The 23,936-nt window shown below is 44.5% G+C and overlaps 1 protein-coding gene across 1 annotated transcript; it reads left to right on the forward strand.

The window, feature by feature from the left end:
* The first annotated feature begins 286 nt into the window (after positions 1–286).
* Positions 287–23,622, forward strand: LOC140185296 (zinc-binding protein A33-like). Its single transcript, XM_072238682.1, has 6 exons — positions 287–943; positions 1,633–1,728; positions 2,113–2,346; positions 3,767–3,789; positions 3,877–3,995; positions 17,811–23,622. The coding sequence occupies exons 1-6, from the start codon at positions 533–535 to the stop codon at positions 18,362–18,364; spliced, it is 1,437 nt and encodes a 478-aa protein (XP_072094783.1). The 5' UTR covers positions 287–532; the 3' UTR covers positions 18,365–23,622.
* Positions 23,623–23,936: the final 314 nt, after the last annotated feature.

The following is a 23,936-nucleotide window of genomic DNA, read 5'->3' on the forward strand; positions in this document are numbered from 1 at the left end:
CCTCAGACTGAACCAGGCTCTTCACTCCGGCTGCATTTCTGTTCTGCTTCTTCTTTAGCCCATCACGCCTACCGGGGCACAGGCCCCCACCAGCATCTCGCCAGAGTCCCCTGTCCAGGGCGAAGGTTGATCGGCCCTGAGGCTTCTTCTTTCACCACACGACTTCAATGATCTTCCGGGGAAGGTCCTACCGGTCCCAGGGATGAGGCCTTTGGAGGTTCGTTTGGCATTTCTGTGCACTGCCATTTTACGAGATAAGGTGGCAAGCCCCATGCCCAACGCCCCTCCTTTCGCAGCCGGGTTTAGGCAGTCCATGGCCGAGTTTTTATTTATGTTCAGACCTGTTTAGTGTGTTGCTGATCTCACCCTGATATGGAAATTACCACTATTACTTCGAAGTGAACACCTCCAACAGCAGAATGTTCATTTCCCGAGTCTGCAGCGACATGTAGTGGACAATCGCGGTACTGCAGGGGATCAGCCCCGCCCCGAAAGTGAAATCATTCTGAATCAGGAAGTGCCGGGAGTTCACATGGCTTCGAAAGGACAGGCCGAGAGTTGGACCGAGGAGGCAATTTGTTCCATCTGCCTCGATGTTTTCACCGATCCGGTGTCACTGGAGTGTGGGCACAACTTCTGTCGCTCTTGTATCACACGGTGTTGGGAAAGGGAGGAGAGAAACTCCTGCCCCGAATGTAGAGAGGTGTTTGCTGACGGCACCCTCAGGGTAAATCGGGCCTTAGTAAATTTGGCTGAAAAAGCTCGAAATCTAAACCTGAATCCGAAAGGGAAGGAAAGTAAATTTCACTGCGAGGAACATGAGGAAGAACTGAAGCTGTTTTGCAACACGGACAAGACACTGATCTGTCTGATCTGTGCAGTTGCGCAGGAACACCGAGAGCACCGCTTCATGCCGATTAAAGAAGCTGTTAAAATCTACAAGGTAAAACTAACCTGAATTTGATCCTCACTCTCTCCTCCGTTCTTCTGCCTGGAACCACGGGAGCCTTCACATCATTCCCCGCGACTTTCGCCATCTCCAACCGGATTCAACCACCAAACACATCTTTCCCTCCAACAGCCCAGACCCACCCTTTCCCCACAACTCTCCAGGCTGTGTGGCGATCGCTGTCCGTACTGTAACTCCCTTGTCCACTTGCTCCTCTGCACCGATCTCCCTCCTGGCACTGTTACCTCCAAGCGGGCCTAGTGCTACGCCTGACTCCCACACCGCCTCACTGGCCACCATTCGGAATCCCATACAGTCCCAATTCCTCCCGTTTCTTCTATGGTCGATTATCCTTTCGTATAGATCCCATTTTCTTTAGCTCTTTGCCTCCCCACCTGACCCCTCTCATCTTCTTAACTTCATCACCTTACACCACGTCCCCCTCACGTTGTCTCACCCGTCATTTGCCGACTGAATCTTACCCTTTTTATTCTGGCTTCTGCCCCATTGATTTCCAGTCCAAGCGAAGGGTGCCATCCCCAAACGGCGACTATTTTTCCCCCAGCATAGATGCTGCCTGAGTCGTTCAGTTCCTCCAGCATTTTGTGAGCGATAATCGGGTTTGAACACCTGTTTCTTTTGATACATCTTCGTTTCTATTTCCTTCGCTCTCTGACTTCCAGGATCAGCTAAATTCTTCCTTAGACTCTCTCACAAAAATGGAATCAGACTTCCAGGAAAAGGAGCAGCAACAGAAAGAGAAGATTTCTGGAGTTCTGGTGAGTCTTCCTGAGCGGAATTTCTGATATTACTGTATAGTTTTGCTCCCTCTAATGCAGAATAGCAGAGTATCGCAGCTCCAGCGATCCTGAACTCTGGTGCTGTCTGTGTGGAGTTTGCATGTTCAGACACATCCCGCGGATATGCTGCATGAATGGTTAATTACAATTAACCCTGTGATGGTGGGGATGCTGTATGTGAATCAGGTGGTAGTTAATGGGTCAATGAGGGAGAATAGATTTCAGGAAAATGTGAGGGAATGGGGTTGCCGGGAATGCTCTCAGAACTAGCATGGACATTAATGGACCGACTAGTCACCTTAATATCATAAGGAAATGCAACACAGCAATACAGTAAATTAATCTTTGCCCTTCATTCAACAGCATCAGTCACACAGCGTTCAGTCCCACATCACATCCCAGTTTGCTGAACTGCGCCAGATTGTCACTGAGAAAGAGCAGAGCTTACTCAGGGATCTCGGGGAAGAAGAGGCGAGGATTCTGAGTACAATGAAGAAAAATCTTCGAGAGATTCAAGAGAATATCAGGATTATTCAGGAGGAAGTCTCAAAGTTAAAGGAACAGATGGATCAAAAAGACAGTATGATATTTCTCAAGGTGAGAGGTTATATTTCAATTTGTTTCTGTCAAAGGGCACTAAATGAACACTGGTATATTTGAAATAAACACAGCACAGTGGCCAATTCGGAAAAAAAAATCAATTGTCACTGCTGGCAATATTGCACAGATTGTTATGCTTGTATGAAGCGCCCTCCAATCACGACAATAAAGACGTTCCAAAATGTCGAAGTATTATGCCCTTCATTAGCACCGTACAATCCTGAAGCGATGAAACTTCAGCGTAATTAATTGTAAATTAAGCTGCAGTGAAGCGGTCAACAAAAGATATGACATCCGTCTATCCTCAGCTGAAAACTGCCCAGAACAAAACACAAATATATAACTTAATCCCTGCGTTATTACCACGCCCCACTCACATGACGTGTTACCTTTATAAACATGCAACACTGAATACAATGCAGACAGAAAATAGAGACATTGCTCCTACACACAGCATTTACAAATGGCAGTAAACTGTTTCTCACCAGACAATTGATGCAACTATTCACGGTTGTTGTTGTCCCAAAAATGACCTTACGCAACTTCTGTACATCCCAGGACAGAATGCAATCTTCTCTGAAATGATTTACTCTGATCATAACACAGATCTGTTGATTGTGCCCTTAATTACCACAATAAATATCCTCTAAAACTTCCGTAAAGACCCAGTTCCAGTCACAGTCTGTGAGTTTGTCTGGTGCAATGGGTGCGAGGATCTATCTGTCAATCACTGAGAACAAAGAATGTGACCCACACATCAGAATTATCCTCTATATCCAGGATCCATCAGGTTAAGGAAACTTTCACTTTTCACTTTACACCTTCGGTTTAATTTTACATGGGATTGTGTCCCATCCTCCATCATAAGCAGTCCTTTTGGTCCATTTTCTCCTATCAGTCTCAGTGCTTCACAATCCACCTCCCACCTGCTCACCACACCCAGCAACAGTGCCCGAACTCCATGTTTATCCAGTTTCCCCATTACATTCAATCTCCGCTGTTCTACTTCAACCACTCCTGTGGCAGCGAGTTCCACGTTCCCTTCAATAAATTTCTTCTCGGATTCATTAAAATCCATCTGCAATTTCATCTTCCCAAAAGTCTCCCTGTAAATAGAGGTACTTTCTCCACCTGAACGCAATGAAATCCATCACTGATCTTATATTCCTCCATCTTATCACCCTGACGTCATATCCAAATGAAAATGCACAACCTGCCCTGTCTTTCCTGTAAGTTGTATTCTCTCAGACTAACTTTCAGAAATGTTCTTGGTAAGTTACCCCATGGTTCTGTATTGTCTGCGTATGTGAGTGACTGTGGGGCTGGAAATTTTTAACACCTTGTAATTGTTTGGATGAAATTCAGGATGCGGACAGTAAGTCCAAATCTAATCAGATTTGTGTTTTATTTATTTCAGGAGGAAGCTCGTCGGAACAGGAGGTAGGACATGCTCTTTACTGAAACCCTGCATGGATTTGTAAAATAGTTTAGATTTCCAGTTTATAACCAGCAGTTTAATACTTACAGGATTAATGATGATATCCAGGAATTGTCAGTGACTGATGAGGCCTTACCAGTTGAAAATTTCTATCACCCCTATTTTTTGAACAAAGTGCTGAGAGAAACACTTGATGTCATTAATCGAGGTAAAACTTGCAAAGGTTTTTTTTTTTCTTCTTGTTTCTGAGACACAATTAAGTTATAACTTGAAGTGAAGATTGTCTATAATAATGGCTGAAGGGGAACTGAAGTTTATTCCACATCAGCCCCACCGACTGGGAGGCATCACTGTCACATGGTCAGTTGGAGATATCAGACCCCTGAACACACATGCACAGGGCCAGAATACAACCAATACACGGGACTGGCAGATGAACCACTGTGTCCCGATCCCAGGCCACTGCACTAACACGCCAAGACATGAGTTTGAACCCCACCACAGGAGCTGGGAAACTAATACTGATTTCATGATATCGTAGTGAACAAAAGCGGGTATCAGTGTGGTGACCGGGATAGTCAGAAAAACACACAAGTCCTTCGTGCGCTGGGAGTACAGATTCTGACTGACGCAGGTCTTTGCCCCCGCCTGCTGAACGGGCAACTGTCACTGTTGTTAGAGGGAGAAGAGGGAACTCTAGTGATATGGGACTCAGTCGTCAGGGGAACAGACAAGAGATTCTGTGGACATGAATGGGACACCCGAATGGTATGTGCCTCCTAGGTGCCAGGGTCAGGGACATCTCTGATTGTGTTCGCAGCATTTTAGAGAGGGAGGGAACACAGCCAGATATCTTGGTACACATTGATACCAATGACATAGGAAGTAACACCAAAAAAGTCCTGAAAATAGAATTTGGAGAGCTTGGTAGAAAGCCGAGAAGCAGTACCTCCAGGATTGTAATTTCTGGGTTGCTGCCTGTGCCACATGCTGCTGAGGGTAGAAACAGGAGGATTTGACAGGTTAATGTGTTGCTGAGAAGCTGCTGCATGAGGCAGGGCTTCAGGTTCCTGGATCATGGGAATCTCGTCTCGGGGAGGTATGACCTGTTCATAAGTGATAGATTGCACCTGAACCCGAGAGGGAACAATACTCTCACAGGGAGGTTCGATACACCTGAAAGGGAGGGTCTAAACACATTTGGCAGGGGCGAGCAAACCAGAGTGAAGGGACTCTGATTAGGACTGATGGTGAAAAAAGCAGAGACAGCGTGTAGACTGTCAGATGGGGCTGACAGATGCGAGGACAAAATTGCAGCCAGCAGGGTGAGTATCAGTGCAGAAGGGATGCAGAATCAAAAAAGGTAGCAAATACAGTACTCAAAGTGTTATATCTCAATGCACGGAGTATAAGAAATAAGGTGGATGATTTTGTTGCTCGATTACAGATTGTCGGATACCATGTTATGGCTATGACGGAATCGTGGCTGAAGGATGGTTGTAGTTGGGATGTCCAAGGTTACACAATGTATCGGTGGTGGAGGAAGGTAGGCAGAGAGGGTGGCGTGGCTCTGCTGGTGAATCAGTAGAAAGTTGTGACATAGGATAGGAAGATATTTAATCCTTGTGGGTTGAGTTAAGAAACTGCAAAGGTAAAAGGACCTGATGGCAGTTATATACAGGCCTCCCAACAGTAGATGGGATGTGGATCACAGATTACAACTGGAAGTGGAAAAGGCCAATCAAAAGGACTTGATAGTCATGGGAGATTTCAACATGCAGGTCAATTGGGAAAATCCGGTTGGTAATAGATCTCAAGAGAGTGAATTTGTTGAATGCCATGTGGTGGCTTTTTTGAGCAGTTTGTCGTTGAGCCTACTGGGGGAACAGCTCTACTGGATTGGGTGTTATGTATTGAACCAGAGGTGATTAGGTAAAGGAACCCTTAGGAGGCAGTGCTCACAACATGACTGAGTTCAAGTTGAAATTTGATAAGCAGAAAGTAAAGTCTGACGTTGTAGTATTTCAGAGGGGTAGAAGATATGACAGTGGTCTGAGAGAGGAGTTGTCCAAAGCAAACCGGAAGGAGATTCTGGAAGGGATGACAGCAGAGCAGAAATGGTGTGAATTTATGGGAAATGAGGAAGGTGCAGGGTAGGTGTATTCCAAAAATAAATAAATACTCAAATAGCAAAATAGTACAAGGGAAGACAATGTAAAAGCAGAGAGGGCATGCAACAAATCAAAAATTAGTAGGAAGACAGAGGATTGTGAAGCTTTTAAATACCTGCAGAGAGCAAGTACAAGAGTGATTGGGAGGGGAGCAATGAAATATGAAATTGAATTGAATTGAATATTTTTTCATCCTTCCTATACATGAGGAGTAAAAATTTTTACGTTACATCTCTGTGTAAATGTGCAATGTGCAATTTACGGTAATTTATAATAAATAGTATGTACAACAGGATAATCAATGTGACATCGAAATACCATTATGTCAGATGAGTTAAGCAGTCCTATAGCCTGGTGGTCCTGAGTTATGCTGCGGTACCGTTTCCCGGTTGGTAGCAACTGGTACAGTTTGTGGTGGGGTGATGCAGGTCTGCCACAATCATATGGGCCACTTTCACACACCTGTCTTTGTAAAGCAAGCGAGCAAACAACATCAAAGTGGATAGTAAAAATGTTTTTTCAAGTATGTAAAAAAAATAGAGATGAGAGTGGAGTTAGGACGACTAGAAAATAAGTCCAGATATATAATAACGGGGGAGAAAGAGATGGAAGATAAACTAAATGAGTATTTTGCTTCATTGTGGAAAACACTAGCACTATACCAGATGTTGAAAGGTGCGAGGGAAGAGAAGTGGGTGCAGTTACTGTTACAGGGGGGAAGGTGCTCAAAAAGCTGAAAGACCTAATGGTACATAGGTCACCCGGACCAGACGAACTGCACCCCAGTGTTGTGAAAGATCACTGGTAGACATTGCGGAGGCATTAGAAATCATCTTTCAGAAATCATTGGACTCTGTCATATCGTCAGAGGACTGGAAAACTGCAAATGTCACTCTACTCTTTAAGTAAAGAGGAAGGCAGCAGAAAAGAAATTGTGGACCATTTAGCATCACCTCTGTGTTTGGGAAGATGATAGAGCCAATTGTTAAGGATGAGATGATGGAGTACTTAATGTGACAGGACAAGATTGTACAAAGTCAACACGGTTTCCTTCAGGGAAAATCCTGCCTGATGAAGCTGTTGGAATTCTATGAGGAGATTACAAGTAGGAGTGATAACGGGAATGCAGGGATGTTGTGTATTTGGACTCTCAGAAGGCCTTTGACAAGCTGCTTACCAAGTTAAGAGCCCACGGTATTACAGAAAAGTTGGCAGGGTAGGAGGCAGTAAATGAGAGAAAAACAAACCTTTCCTGTTTGGCTGCCAGTGACTAGCAGTGTTGCACCATGGTCAGTGTTGGTACCAATTCTTTTTATGCTGTATATCAATGATTGAAAGGATGGCTTTGTTGTCAAGTTTGCAGATGATACAAACATTGGTATAGGGACAGGTAGTGTTGAGCAAACAGACAGGCTGCACAAATACGTGGATGAGGAGAATGGGCAAGAAAGTGTCAAATTAAATACAATGTTGGAAAATGCATGGTCATGCACTTTGATATTAGAAATATTTTTTTTAAATGGGGAGGAAAAAACAGAAATCTGCGATCTGGGAGTCCTTCTGCAGAAAACCTAAAGGTTCACTTGCAGGTAGAGTCGATGTTGAGGAAGATAAATGCAATGTTAGCATTCAATTCAACAGGTTGATTATATAAGAGCAGGGATGTGATGCTGAGGCTTTATAAGGCACTGGTGAAGCCTCACCCTGAGTATTGCGAACAGTTTTGGGCTCCTCATCTAAGAAAAGATGTGTAGGTATTTGTGAGTGTTCACAGGAGGTTCACAAGGATGAATCCAGGAATGAAAGGGATATCATACAAGGAATGTTTGATAACTCTGTTCCTGTACTCAGTGTAATTTACAAAGATGAGGGGGGATCTCACTGGAAAACTTCTGAATGTTGAAAGGCCAGGAGTAGATGTGGAAAGGATATTTCCCGTGGTGGCGGAGTGTAGGACAAGGGGACACAGCCTCAGTATAGTGGGGCGTCCATTTAAAACAGAGATGCAGAGAAAGCTCTTTAGCCAGAAGGTGGTGAATTTGTGGAATTTGTTACCACAGGCAGCTGTGGCCAGGTCCTTGGAGGAATTTAAGGTAGAACGTGATAGGTTCTGGACTATGTTCCCTCTAAGCTGTGCGTGTGTGCGCACGTACACACATTTTTCAACCAGCACACAAAGGAAATTAATGTGTGCACAAAAGTTTAGTTACCTGAAGTAATGTAGTAATTAATAATTATACTTATTGAAAATAATCTTTTAGCTAAATGTTTCTGTAAACTAGTTAGTCGTTTTTTTTTCAAATACCACAATGTACGTCACTAATTTACGTCACCTCACCTTTCCTGTTCTGGGATCTGGGAGACAGTATTTCATGTAGTAACAAAGTTAAAGTTTTGCTAAGCCAACAACGTGAAGAAAATATCACAGTAAATACAAGTTCGCTGTTGACTTTTATACATAGTCTTTGTGTGCATTTAGAAGAAAGGTTTCCTGAAGATGAGGTACAAGAATGGTCAGCTTTTGATTTCTCCACAATTACAGGTTATGACTTCATATTTGGCGATGAAAAAGTTAATGCCTTGTGTCTAAAAATATCATGATTTTCTAGCTGAAAATACGGTACTAGTTAGACAGTTTAATGATTTCAAATTTTCCGTGCAAGAAAAAATTAAATCCAAACTGATTTCAAACTTTGCTCAAACGGTGGCATTTGTACTTCAAAATGAACAGTTTTGTGACCTCGCACAGTTGATGGACATTGGGGGAACCTTTCTTGTGTCTAGTGCGGACTGTGAGCGAGGTTTTAGCCTAACGAATCAACTCAAAAACAAGCTGCGAAACCGTTTAGGTGAATGTCATGTGGATATGTTAATGAGAATCGAAAGCTACCAATTGGATTGAAGTTCTATTAGTCTAGATAGAGTTTACAAAGAATGGGTAAATGCCAAAGACAGGAGAGAGAAAAAAAATAACTGAGTGACTTAAATATGTATGTAATTTTCCTGTTACTCTGTGCAGTTTTATGTCAAATATTTTGTAAATCTACATGCCATCTGTGCATTCAGTGCGCACATACTTTTGTCACAGGAAAATAATTTGCACAACATAAGATTTTCGTGCACACTGACTACTAAAAATTAGAGGGAACGTTGGTTCGAGATTGAACAGCATCAAACGTTACGTGGAGAATGCCGGGGTGTGGGGCTGAGGAGGGAAGAAAAACAGTCAGTCACGATTGAAAGGCAGAGCAGACTCGGTGGGCCAAATGGCCTAATTCTGCTCCCATGTCTTACGGTCATGGTTATCAAACCACCACGTTGAAGCATTGGGAGATTGAGCCTGCTTGCCCAGTCTGACCTCTCTGTAAACACAAAATACTCTGCAGATGCTGGGGTCAAAGCAACACTCACAACATGCTGGAGGAACTCAGCAGGTCGGGCATCATGCGTGGAAATAATCAGTCAACGTTTCGGTCCTGACGAAGGGCTCCGGCCCGAAACGTTGACTGATCATATCCACGGACTGCAGACCTGCAGACTGACCTCTCTGTGACTGCAGACTTTCATTGACTCAGGTCTGCCCCCTGCTGGAGTCGCGATCCTCACTGTTGTCATCAAACCACCCCATTGAATCATTGTGAGACTGAGCCCGGACACTCCAACCAGCATTGATATCGGTCACTATTACACCTCGGGAGAAGCACACACAGCATAATCGGCCTGCAAACCTCCTCACACACATACACAAGGAGGCTTGGCAGGTCTTAGTCGGAGCCTCAGCAACGTACGTTGTTACTTCCCTCAGTAACCTGGAGACCAATATCTTCAGACACAGTGAGTTATTTATTTAAACAACTCACTCACATGTCATACATTGTCAGCACACACCAGACATGTGATGACACACTGTGATATGCAAATACTTCAATGTGCACACTCTCCTTCAATGTGTACACACAAACACACTGTTATTTACCACAATCAACACATACACACTATGAGAGTGTGACTCATGGCCAAAGAGACAGGCACAACTTCCCATTTGGGAATGAAATCTGCCGTCCTTACCCAGTCTGTCTGCTCTGTGCACTGAGCTGCCCTCTGACGTGACGTCACATCAACAGTTCGCAGACAGGGTCCAGGGTGAGATTCCTCAGGAGGATGATCTGGGAAGAGCAATGGCAGATGTTGAACCCACGGTCCCCTTCATCTATCTGCAAAACTAAGATCCAATTTGCATGTGTTTGTACCATATCCCTGGTATCATTCCTTATTTGTGTATCTGTCTGAACTTATTGCTACAGGAGGGTGGATAATGTAACCCCACTTTTTAAAAAAGGAGGGAGAGAGAAACCGGGGAATTATAGACCGGTTAGCCTAAAGTCAACGTGGATTTGTGAAAGGAAAATCATGTCTGACGAATCTCATAGAATTTTTTGAGGCTGCTATTGCGATGAGGTGGAGGGTAAATGCGTGGCTGAGGGATTGGAGCAGGGGGCAGGGATTCAAGTTTTTGGATCATTGGGACCTCTTTTGGCGCAGGCGTGACCTGTACAAAAAGGACGGGTTACACTTGAATCCTAGGGGGACCAATATCCTGGCAGGGAGATTAGCGAGGACTACTGAGGTGACTTTAAACTAGAATGGTTGGGGGGTGGGAATCAAATTAAAGAGGCTAGGTGTGAGGAGGTTAGTTCACAACAGGGGGATGGGAACCGGTGCAGAGAGACAGAGGGGTGTAAAGTGAGGGTAGAAGCAAAAAGTACTAAGGAGAAAAGTAAAAGTGGCAGGCCGACAATTCCAGGGCAAGCATTAAAAAGGGCCACTTTTCAACATAATTGTATTAGCGCTAAGAGAGTTGTAAAAGAGCGCCTGAAGGTTTTGTGTGTCAATGCAAGGAGCATTCGTATTAAGGTGGATGAATTGAAAGTGCAGATTGTTATTAATGATTATGATATAGTTGGGATCACAGAAACATGGCTCCAGGGTGACCAAGGATGGGAGCTCAACGTGCAGGGATATCTAATATTCAGGAGGGATAGATATGAAGGAAGGGGAGGTGGGGTGGCGTTGCTGGTTAAAGAAGAGATTAACGCAATAGAAAGGAAGGACATAAGCCGGGAAGATGTGGAATCGACATGGGTAGAGCTGCGTAACACCAAGGGGCAGAAGACGCTGGTGGGAGTTGTGTACAGGCCACCTCACAGTAGTAGTGAGGTCGGAGATGGTATTAAACAGGAAATTAGAAATGTGTGCAATAAAGGAACAGCAGTTATAATGGGTGACTTCAATCTACATGTAGATTGGGTGAAACAAATTGGTAAAGGTGCTGAGGAAGAGGATTTCTTGGAATGTATGCAGGATGGTTTTTTGAACCAACATGTCGAGGAACCAACTAGAGAGCAGGCTATTCTGGATTGGGTTTTGAGCAATGAGGAAGGGTTAATTAGCAATCTTGTCGTGAGAGGCCCCTTGGGTAAGAGTGACCATAATATGGTGGAATTCTTCATTAAGATGGAGAGTTACATAGTTAATACAGAAACAAAGGTTCTGAACTTAAAGAGGGTTAACTTTGAAGGTATGAGACGTGAATTAGCTAAGATAGACTGGCAAATGACACTTAAAGGATCGACGGTGGATATGCAATGGCAAGCATTTAAAGATTGCATGGATGAACTACAACAATTGTTCATCCCAGTTTGGCAAAAGAATAAATCAAGGAAGGTAGCGCACCCGTGGCTGACAAGAGAAATTAGGGATAGTATCAATTCCAAAGAAAAAGCATACAAATTAGCCAGAGAAAGTGGCTCACCTGAAGACTGGGAGAAGTTCAGAGTTCAGCAGAGGAGGACAAGGGCTTAATTAGGAAGGGGAAAAAAGATTATGAGAGAAAACTGGCAGGGAACATAAAAACTGATTGTAAAAGCTTTTATAGATATGTAAAAAGGAAAAGACTGGTAAAGACAAATGTAGGTCCCCTACAGACAGAAACAGGTGAATTAATTATGGAGAGCAAGGACATGGCAGACCAATTGAATAATTATTTTGGTTCTATCTTCACTAAGGAGGACATAAATAATCTTCCAGAAATAGTAGGGGACAGAGGGTCCAGTGAGATGGAGGAACTGAGGGAAATACATGTTAGTAGGGAAGTGGTGTTAGGTAAATTGAAGGGATTAAAGGCAGATAAATCCCCAGGGCCAGATGGTCTGCATCCTAGGGTGCTTAAGGAAGTAGCCCAAGAAATAGTGGATGCATTAGTGATAATTTTACAAAACTCGTTAGATTCTGGACTAGTTCCTGAGGATTGGAGGGTGGCTAATGTAACCCCACTTTTTAAAAAAAGGAGGGAGAGAGAAGCCGGAGAATTATAGACCGGTTAGCCTAACGTCGGTGGTGGGGAAACTGCTGGAGTCAGTTATCAAAGATGTGATAACAGCACATTTGGAAAGCGGTGAAATCATTGGACAAAGTCAGCATGGATTTGTGAAAGGAAAGTCATGTCTGACGAATCTCATAGAATTTTTTGAGGATATAACTAGTAGAGTGGATAGGGGAGAACCAGTGGATGTGGTATATTTGGATTTTCAAAAGGCTTTTGACAAGGTCCCACACAGGAGACTAGTGTGCAAACTTAAAGCACACGGTATTGGGGGTAAGGTATTGATGTGGATGGAGAGTCGGTTAGCAGACAGGAAGCAAAAAGTGGGAATAAACGGGCCCTTTTCAGAATGGCAGGTAGTTACTAGTGGGGTACCGCAAGGCTCAGTGCTGGGACCCCAGTTGTTTACAATATATATTAATGACTTGGATGAGGGAATGAAATGCAGCATCTCCAAGTTTGCGGATGACACGAAGCTGGGTGGCAGTGTTAGCTGTGAGGAGGATGCTAAGAGGATGCAGAGTGACTTGGATACGTTGGGTGAGTGGGAAAATTCATGGCAGATGCAATTTAATGTGGATAAATGTGAAGTTATCCACTTTGGTGGCAAAAATAGGAAAACAGATTATTATCTGAATGGTGGCCGATTAGGAAAAGGGGAGGTGCAACGAGACCTGGATGTCATTATACACCAGTCATTGAAAGTGGGCATGCAGGTACAGCAGGCAGTGAAAAAGGTGAATGGTATGCTGGCATTTATGGCGAGAGGATTCGAGTACAGGAGCAGGGAGGTACTACTGCAGTTGTACAAGGTCTTGGTGGGACCACACCTTGAGTATTGTGTGCAGTTTTGGTCCCCTAATCTGAAGAAAGACATCCTTGGCATAGAGGGAGTGCAAAGAAGGTTCACCAGATTGATTCCTGGGATGGCAGGACTTTCATATGAAGAAAGATTGGATGAACTGGGCTTGTACTCATTGGAAGTTAGAAGATTGAGGGGGCCTCTGATTGAAACGTATAAAATCCTAAAGGGATTGGACAGGCTAGATGCAGGAAGATTGTTCCCAATGTTGGGGAAGTCCAGAACAAGGGTTCACAGTTTGAGGATAAAGGGGATGCCTTTTAGGACCGAGATTAGGAAAAACTTCTTCACACAGAGAGTGGTGAATCTGTGGAATACTCTGCCACAGGAAACAGTTGAGGCCAGTTCATTGGCTGTATTTAAGAGGGAGTTAGATATGGCCCTTGTGGCTACGGGGATCAGGGGGTATGGAGGGAAGGCTGGGGCGGGGTTCTGAGTTGGATGATCAGCCATGATCATAATAAATGGCGGTGCAGGTTCGAAGGGCCGAATGGCCTACTCCTGCACCTATTTTCTATGTTTCTATGTTTCTATGTTTCTGCTGATATCAAATTCCATCTGCCCACCTCCCTCTCTGAGAGAAAGTTACTCCACAGATCCCCTCTTACCCTTTGATTCTGTACTCCCAAGTTCAGGAAAAAAAATACTCTTGCCTTATCTAAGTCTCTTATGATTTTATACAGTTCAATAACGGGTCATCCCTCAACACCCTGCACTCCAGAGAAATAGACCCCGCTTATCCACTCTCTCCTGTTAACCTACAGTCCCCAGTCCTGGTAATTTCCTTCTGAGGCCTTCTGTCCTGTGAAATGTCATCCTTCCAATAGTCGGGGTGCCAGAATTTCAGAGAATATCCCCAGTGTCGTCTATAATCAACATCAAAGACCTTGCTTAAGTTCCTGTGGACAGTGTCGCATAGGCTGATGAATACAGGACTGAAGGTGTTATATTTGATTGCTCCAGTATACTGATTAAGGTAGATGATGTTGTAGCACAGGTAGAGATTGGCAGGTATAACGTTGTTGGCATCATTGAGTTGTGGTGGAAAGACGATCGTGGCTTGAAGCTCAACATCCAAGGATACACCTTGTGTTCAAAGGACAGGCAGGTAGGCAGAGAGGCTGGGGAGGGTCTGTTGAAAAAAAAAAGAACTGAAATCAAATCTTTAGTGAGGTGACACAAAATTGGAAGGTGTAGAATCTTTGTGGGTAGAATTAAGAAACTGCAAGGGTAAAAGACCTTGGTGAGAGTTGTATACAGACTTCCCAATAGTAGCCAGGGTATGGGGTACAAATTACATCAGGAGATAGAAAAGGCATGTATAAAGGGTAAGGTGATAATAGGGATGGGGGATTTCAAAATGCAGGTAGATTGGGAAAATCAAGTTGGTGTTGCATTCCAGAGAGGAAATTTGTAAAGTGCCTAAGAGATGACTTTTTAATATAGTTTCTGGTTGAGTCTATTGGGAGAGAAGCAATTCTCGACTGGGATTTGTGTAACAAACCAGACAGGATTAGGGAGCTCTAGGTAAAATAACCCTGAGGAAGCTGTAAACTGAAAATGATAGAACCCACCCCACAGTTTGAGATGGAGAAGTAAAGTTGGATGTATCAGTATTAGGGTGATGTAAAGGGAATGACAGAGACATGACGGAGGAGTTGACCAGAGTAGATTGGAAAGGGAACATGAATAGCAAAAGCTGAGGTTTCTGGGGGCAATTCGGAAGACACAGGATAGATATGTCCCGAATATGAAGATGTATTATACTGGGAGGATAGGGTAACTGCGGTTGACAAGGGAAGTCAGATACAGCATAAAAGTAAAAGACAGGGCATACATTTTAACAGAGATTAGCAGGATATCAAGAAGGTTTCAATCACCAACAGATTGTAACTAAAATAATAAGGCGAGAAAAAATGAGATACGAGGGAAAACATGCCAATAATACACAAGTAGATACAGAAAGTTTTTATTTCAAATATTTCCCAAGTGAGAGAGAGGTAAGTGTGGATATTGGACCTATGGAACATGCCAAAGACATGGTAGTGGGAATTGCGTACTGTTCTGTGTCAAACCTCACTGGGGAAGATATCCGCTGCTCGTCAGAAAGCTGAGAGTGTCAGGGGACATACGTTTTTGCTATTACTGAGGAGAGAGTGTGTGGGAAGGTGAAAGGTCTGAGGTAGATAAATCACCTGCACCACATGGACTACATCCCAGTGTTCGGATAAAGGTAGCTGAAGTGAATGTGGATGCGTCATTAATGATCTTTCAAGAATCACGAGATTCAGAATCATTCAAGGCCACTGGATATTGCAAAGGTCACTTCACTCTGAGGAAAGGAAATTACACATGAATTGGTCTTTCTTCAGTGAAATGGTTGGCATGGATGTGGTGTGCTTGGGAAGATGTTGCAGTCCAGTATTAAGGACGAACTTTTGGATACACAGAGGGACATGATAAAATAGGCCCAAGACAGCATGCCTTCCCTGAAGGAGCAATCTTGGTTGACAGATCTGCTGGAATTCTTCAAGTTTCACAAAGGCAAGATAGACAACGAATGATTTGGACGACAGAATTCCTGCCTTTGTGACCAAGCTTGCAGATGAGATGAAGACAGCTGAAGGGCAAGTAGAGCTGCTGAAGCTTGGAATCTGGCGAAGGACAGAGACAGATCAGGAAAATGGGCGAAGAAGTGATGAAAAGATTACTGAGTAGGGAAGTCGTGCATGCATTTTGGTAGAAAGAATAAAGATGTAGACGAGTTTACATCTCCCAGCTTTGTCCCCTCCACCTTCTCGTTACGTCTACACACACAGTTCACTTGCAGGCTCTCCATCCCTCCCCCACTTGCCTCTGCTTCAAACTGGCATTCATCTCACCCCTACTGGTTGCCATTTTCACCTCCTTTACTATCTCTAACCTCCACACTCCTCCATTTTACACTTCACACTCACAAATGAACTAAAATTGAATGAAGGGCCTGTTCCTGTGCAGTACTGTTCTTTTTTCTCTGTTCCCTGCTTCGAAGAATGAGTGGAGATCTTAGGGAAACACAAAGTTATTTCAGGGCTCAACAGGCAGGATGCAGGGAGGATGTTTCCTCTGTCTGAGGAGTCAAAGGTCAGTTGTCACTGTCTGTTTGGAATTCTCTGCACCGATGGGGGTGGGTATGGTCTCAGTCAACAGTTCACAGAGCTATGGCTGTACAGCATAGAAATGTGCCCTTTGACCCACCACCTCTGTGCTGACCTATTTACCATCTTTTTTTAAAACACAGTTTGGAGCATTGTGTGCAGTTCTGGTCACCTAACTATAGGAAGGATATCAGCAAGACTGAAAGAGTGCAGAGAAGATTTACTAGGATGTTGTCGGGTCTTCAGGAGTTGAGTTACTGGGACAGATTGAACAGATTAGGACTTTATTCCTTGGAGCGTAGAAGAATGGGGTGGGGGCGGGTTTGATAGAGGTTTACAATATTATACAGACAGAGTAAATCCGAGTAGTCTCTTTCCACTTAGATTAGGAGAGATAAATACGAGAGGACATGGCTTTAGGGTGAAAGGGGAAAGGTTTAGGGGGAACTTCTTCACTTAGAGAGACGTGGGAGTGTGGAACGAGCTGCCATCTGACGTGGTAAATGCGGGTCACTCTTAAGCTTTAAGAATAAATTGGTTAGATACATGGATGGGAGAGGTCTGGACGGTTATGGACTGGGTGCAGGTCAATGGGACTTGCGGAATAAAGTTTCGGCACTGACTAGAAGGGCCGAATGGCCTGTTTTCTGTGCTGTGGTGTTCTGTGCTTCTATTGTTCTATCCACATTCATCCCATTGGCCGGCAGTAGGTCCGCCTCCCTCTGTGCCTTGCCTATTGAAGTGTCTGTCCAAGTGTCTCTTAAACACAGAGGACTGGAGGCCTGTGCTGGGGCCGGCGTTGTTTGTCATTCATATTAATGATTTCGATGAGAATGTAGGGAATATAGTTAGTAGGTTTCTGGGTGACACTAAAATCATTGCATAGTGGACAGCGAAGAGGGCTACCCACGTTTACAATGGGCCCTTGATTAACTGTAGAGATGGGTACAGTGACAATGTTTTAAAATGCATCTTGGCAGGTATGTGGATAAGAAAGGTGGAAAGGAATAATGGACTAGCTCATTAAAACAAATTGATTGGAATGAACAAGTTGTGCCGAAGAGCCTCTGTGACATCTTGTTCAAATCCATTCACTCACCCCTTACCATCTGAATTCACCCCCACCCCACGCCCGTTTCTGCTGGCTATCTCTCCTATTTGTTTCTATTCTTGAAACGTAGACTGTTCATCTCTCTCCACACATGCTGCCTGATCCGCAGAGACCCTCCAGCATTCTGTGTCTATTCATCGGGAAAACTCCGCTGTCCGGACCGGAAGCTAAACCTCAGGGAGATACTGGTTCTCCATCCGCTGTGACTGGGTAAAACCCCGGGAAAGATTCTTGTCAGCCACCTGACTGTGCCTGAGACCCAGCGGCCTATATTCCGGTATAGGGGCCGCGCTGCCTGAGTCTCCCTCCCCGTCCCTCCCGATCCCCAGGGACTCTCTAATTCTCTGTTTCTCTCCCCAGTCTCTGTCACCGTGGATGTGGAAACGGCGCACCCGGAGCTCGAGGTGTCTGAGGATCGGAAGAGTGTGAGACGGACCGGGAACTGGAGGGATCTCCCTGACACCGGGAAGAGATTCACAAATCGGGCTCGTGTGCTGGGATCGGAGGGATTCACATCGGGGAGACATTACTGGGAGGTGGAGGTGGCGGGGAATAGGGTTTGGGGTCTAGGAGTCGCCGCAGAGTCTGTGGACAGGAAGGCAGGGGTCAGTTTGAGTCCGGAGACCGGATTCTGGATCATCAGGCAGGTAGATGATGTGTTACATCGGGATTATGACGTGTTCGATGTTCTCACTTCCCCCGAGTCCCGTCTCCCTGCCGGTCCCATCCCCGGGAGGGTGGGAGTTTATCTCAGTTACGAGTCCGGGGCAGTTTCATTTTACAACGCGGAGACCAAGTCCCATCTCCACACCTTCACTGGGAATAAGTTCACGGAGAAACTTTATCCTTTCTTCTGGCCTTGGGATGGAAGTCAGTGGCTGAGAATCTGCTCTGGTTCCACTCCGGGTCTGTAAACGGGTCGGGTCCTGGGACCGGCGTCAGGAGTAAAGTCCCTGTAAATATAAATGTGCGGAGAGTGAAATAAACACGGGAGGAGTTTCCATCATGGCTGATCCCGGATCCCACTAAACCCCATACGCCTGCCTTCTCGCATTATCCTCTGATGGTCTGAACGATCAGAAAATGATCAACTTCCGCCTTAAGTATACCCACAGACAGTTTCCACCGCATTCTGTGGAAAAGTATTCCACAGGGTCACTACTCTCTGGATAAAAACATTCCTCCTTACCTCTGTTCAAAAAGATCTCCCCTCAATCTTGATGCTGTGCCCTCTAGTCTGGATATCACCACCACGTGAAACAACCTCTCCACATCCACCCTGTCTAGTCGTTTCAACACATGTTAGGTTTCAATGAGATCCCTTCTCCGTTCTGAGACATGGGACCCAAAACATTGACAAAACTCCAAGTACGGCCTGACTTGTGTGTTTTAAAGGCTCAGCATTATCTCCTTTGTTTAATATTCTATTCCCCTTCAAAGTAAAGCCAACATTGCATTTTCCTTCTTTACCACAGGCTCAAGCTGCGAAATAACCTTCTTGGACTCTTACACGAAGATTCCTAAGTCCCCTGCATCTCTGATGTTTGAATTATCTCCCCATTAAAATAATAGTCCACACTATTATTCCTTTGACCAAAATTCATTATCATACATTTCCCAATACTGTATTCAATCTGCCACTTTTTTTTTACTGTTCTTCCAATTTGTCTGTCCAGCTGCAATCGCATTGCTTCCTCAACACTTGCCACCCCTCCACCTACCTTCATATCATCTGCAGACTTTGCCCCAAAGTCATCAATTTCATTATCTTAATCGTTGACAAACAATATGAAAAGTAACAGTCCAGATACTGACTCTGGGGAACACCACTCGTCACTGGCAGCCAACCTGAAAAGGCCCCCTTTATCTCTGCTCGCTGTCTCTTACCTGTCAGCCATTTCTGTATCCATTCCAGTATCTGTCCTGCAACGCCATAAGATTTTAACTTGTTCGGCAGCCTCATCTGTGGTACCTTATCAAAGGCCTTCTGAAAACCCAAGTAAGTGATATCCACTGCCTCTCATTTATCCACCCACCCTCCTTTTCACTTCCTCAAAGACCTCTAAAGATTTGTTAGGCACGGTTGTCATTTACAGAAACCATGCTGACATTGACTTATTTTATCATTCGACTCCAAATACCTTGGAAAATCTTCTCGAAAACAGACTACACTTTCCCAACCACTAAGATCAGGCTAACTGGCCTATAATTTCCTTTCTCCATTTTCTGCCTTCCTCCATTTTTTAAATATTTCAATTTTCAATTTTCCAGTTCTCCAAGACCATGCCGGAATCAAGTCATTCTTGAAAGATCGTCACCAATGCATCCATCATCCATTCAGCAACCTCCCTCTGGACTCTGCAATGTAGTCCATCTGGCCCATGTGACTGATCCACCTGAAGACATTTGAGTTTGCCTGGCACTTTTCCTTTGTCACTCACTCCTCCCCCTGACACTCATGGACCTCTCGTGCTCTGCGAGCGTCTTCCACAGTGAAGACTAATACCAAGTATTCATTCAGTTCATCTGTCATTTCTGTGTCCCCCATCACTACCTCACCAGCGTCAATTTCCAGTGGTCCAATATCAACTCTCGTCTCCATTTCACTCTTTATGTAACTGACGAAAAAAAAAACTTTTGGCATCCCGTTTTATATTAATAGCTAGTTTGTCCTCATAATTCATCTTTATCATTCTTATTGTCTTTTAGTACACTTTTGTTGGATTTTAAAAGCATCCCAATCATCCAATCTCCCACACGTTTTTACCAACTTATATGCCATTTCCTTAGGTTTCACACAGTCCTTAAGAGGCTTGGCTGGCACCAGGGCAGGAATGGATTCTCAATATTCCTGGATTTCAGTGCTTTAAAACGGATGGGGGGTCAGGGGAGGAGGGGTGGCAATGCTAGTCAGGGATACTATTACAGCTACAGAAAGGGTGGGTAATGTAGCAGAATCCTCTTTTGGGAAAGGAGCAGTTACTGTTCACAGTATGTTACCAGGCCGACTAGGGTGAATCCCATACCAGATCTCATATTAGGTAACGGACCGGGTCAGGTCACAGATCTCTCAGTGGGTGAGCATCTGGGGGACAGTGACCACCGCTCCCTGGCCTTTAGCGTTATCATGAAAAAGGATAGAATCAGAGAGGAAAGGAATATTTTGAATTGGCGAAGGGCAAATTATGAGGCTATAAGGCTAGAACTTGCGGGTGTGAATTGGGATGATGTTTTTCCAGGGAAATGTACTATGGACATGTGGTCGATGTTTAGGGATAAATTTGTTCCGGTGCTGAAGATAAAGAATGGTAGGGTGACGGAACCATGGGTGACAAGTGAGGTGAAAATCTAGTCAGGAGGAAGAAGGCAGCATACATGAGGTTCAGGAAGCAAGGATCAGATGGGTCTATTGAGGAATATAGGGTAGCAAGAAAGGAGCTTAAGAAGGGGCTGAGGAGAGCAAGAAGGGGGCATGAGAAGGCCTTGGCGAGAAGAGTAAAGGAAAACCCCAAAGCATTCTTCAGTTATGTGAAGAACAAAAGGATGACAGGAGTGAATGTAGGACCGATTAGAGATAAGGGTGGGAAGATATGCCTGGAGGCTGTGGAGGTGAGCGAGGTCCTCAATGAATACTTCTCTTCGGTATTCACGAATGAGAGGGAACGATGACGGTGAGGACAATATCAGTGAGGTTGATGTTCTGGAGCATGTTGATATTAAGGGAGAGGAGGTGTTGGACTTGTTAAGATACATTAGGACGGATAAGTCCCCGGGGCCTGACGGAATATTTCCCAGGCTGCCCCACGAGACGAGGCAAGAGATTGCTGAGCCTCTGGCTAGGACCTTAATGTTCTCGTTGTCTGCGGGAATGGTACCGGAGGATTGGAGGGAAGTGAATGTTGTCCTCTCGTTCAAAAAAGGTAGTTGGGATAGTCCGGGTAATTATAGACCAGTGAGCCTTACGTCTGTGGTGGGAAAGCTGTTGGAAAAAAATCTTAGAAATGGGGTCTGTGGGCATTTAGAGAAACATGGTCTGATCAGGGACAGTCAGCTTGGCTTTGTAAAGGGCAGATCGTGTCGAACACGCCTGATAGAGTTCTTTGAGGAGGTGACCAGGCATATAGATGAGGGTACTGCAGTGGATGTGATCTACATAGATTTTAGTAAGGCATTTAACACGGTTCCAGATGGTAGATTTATTCAGAAAGTCAGAAGGCATGGAATCCAGGGAAGTTTGGCCAGGTAGATTCAGAATTGGCTTCCCTGCAGAAAGCAGAGGGTCGTGGTGGAGGGAGTACATTGAGATTGGAGGATTGTGACTAGTCGTGTCCCACAAGAATCGGTTCTGGGACCTCTACTTTTCGTGATTTTTATTAACGACCTGGGTGTAGGAGTAGAAGGGTGGGTTGGCAAGTTTGCAGACTACACAAAGGTTGGTGGTGTTGTAGATAGTGTAGGGGATTGTCGAAGATTGCAGGGAGACATTGATAGGATGCAGAAGTGGGCTGAGAAGTGGCAGATAGAGTTCAACCCAGAGAAGTGTTAGGTGGTACACTTTGCAAGGACAAACTCCAAGGCAGAGTACAAAGTAAATGGCAGGATACTTGGTAGTGTGTAGGAGCAGAGCGATCTGGGGGGTACATGTCCCCAGATCCCTGAAAGTTGCCTCACAGATAGATAGGGTAGTTAAGAAACCTTCTGAGTGTTAGCTTTCATAAGTCGAGGGATAGAGTTTAAGAGCCGCGAGGTAATGATGCAGCTCTATAAAACTCTGGTTAGCCTACACTTGGAGTACTGTGCCCTGTTCTGGTCGCCTCACTATAGGAAGGATGTGGAAGCACTGGAAAGGGTACAGAGGAGATTTACTAGCATGCTGCCTGGTTTAGAGAGTATCGAGTATGATTGGAGAGTAAGGGAGCTAGGGCTTTACTCTTTGGAGAGAAGGAGGATGAGAGGAGACATGATAGAGGTGTACAAGATAATAAGAGGAATAGATAGAGTGGATAGCCAGCGCCTCTTCCCCAGGGCACCACTGCTCAATACAAGAGGACATGGCTTTAAGATAAGGGGTGGGAAGTTCAAGGGGGACTTTAGAGGAAGGTTTTTTTAATCAGAGAGTGGTTGGTACGTGGAATGCCCTGCCTGAGTCAGTGCTGAAGGCAGATACGCTAGTAAAATTTAAGAGACTGTTAGGCTGGTATATGGAGGAATTTGACTTGGGGGTTATATGGGAGGGAATGTTTGAGGGTCGGCACAACATTGTGGGCCGAAGGGCCTGTACTGTGCTGTGCTGTACGCTTCTATGTTCTCTCTTTAATTTCCCCTGTCAGCCACGTTTGCCTTCCCCTGCTATTTGAGAAATTCTTCTGTGGGACTTGTCTATCCTGCGCCTTGTAAACGATTCCCAGATACTTCAGCCACCTCTGATCAGCCGTCATCCCTGCAGTAGCCTCCTCCAATTCACCCGGACAAGTTCCCCTCTCATGCCTCTGTAATTCCCTTTGTTCCATTGCGAGACTGACACATGTGACTTAGGCTTCTCCCTCTCAAATTGCAGTATGAATTCAATTATATTATGATCACTGCCTTCTCAGGGTTCTTTTTCTTTAAGCTCCCGAATAAGATCAGGGTAATTACCCTTTCCCCGAGTAGGCCCCAACACAAGCTGCTCTATAAAGCCGTCTCATAGGCATTCAACAAATTCCCTCCCTTGCGATCCGACACCAACCTGATTTTCCCAATTCCCTTGCGTATTGACGTCCCCCGATATAATTGTGACATTACTATTATTACATGCCTTTTCCTGCTTAATACTCTGAATTAACTTAAGGTCACTCCAGAACTTAATAAAGTTTTATATGAAAACTATCAACCCCAAGGAATGTAACGAAGCCTGCATTTTTTTCAAACTTATATGCTTCACACTGAAATAGTATGTGTTTAACAGTTTCATAACGACAAAATGTACACGACACAGAATGTAGTTTTCCAATTAGATACAAGGTATAATTAAGCATGCTGTGGGAAATTCTAAGTCGTGTCAATATAGTTTCTTCCCATCTTGTTTTAAGCCCTTCTTCTATAAACCAACTGATTTATGAACTCTGTAAAGGTGTCTGTCCTTATCTCCATTATCCTACAAGTCCTGCCAAAAGCTCCTAATTCTTAACCCTACCAACCCCTTAATTTCTGATTTGCTAAGTGTAAGGTCTATATCCACAGTTGAAATTTTAGCAGCTTTTGTTGCTAAACAGTCAGCCTCATCACTTCGCTGGATAGTGCTGTGTGCAGGGCCCATAAGGTGCAGACGTACAAACCAAACTTTGTACATGGAATACTGTTTGACGAGTTTCCAACAGTCAATCTGACCTTCTGCTAGAATGATCTGTTTTAAAACTCATCAAAACTGAAAAGGATTCTGAACAAATTACAAGTTTGTAAGGACCAATTTCCTACACCCACTGTAACCCTAAAATGATGACAAAG

Source organism: Mobula birostris, chromosome 20 (genome assembly GCF_030028105.1).
Source record: "Mobula birostris isolate sMobBir1 chromosome 20, sMobBir1.hap1, whole genome shotgun sequence".
Lineage (NCBI taxonomy): Eukaryota > Metazoa > Chordata > Chondrichthyes > Myliobatiformes > Myliobatidae > Mobula > Mobula birostris.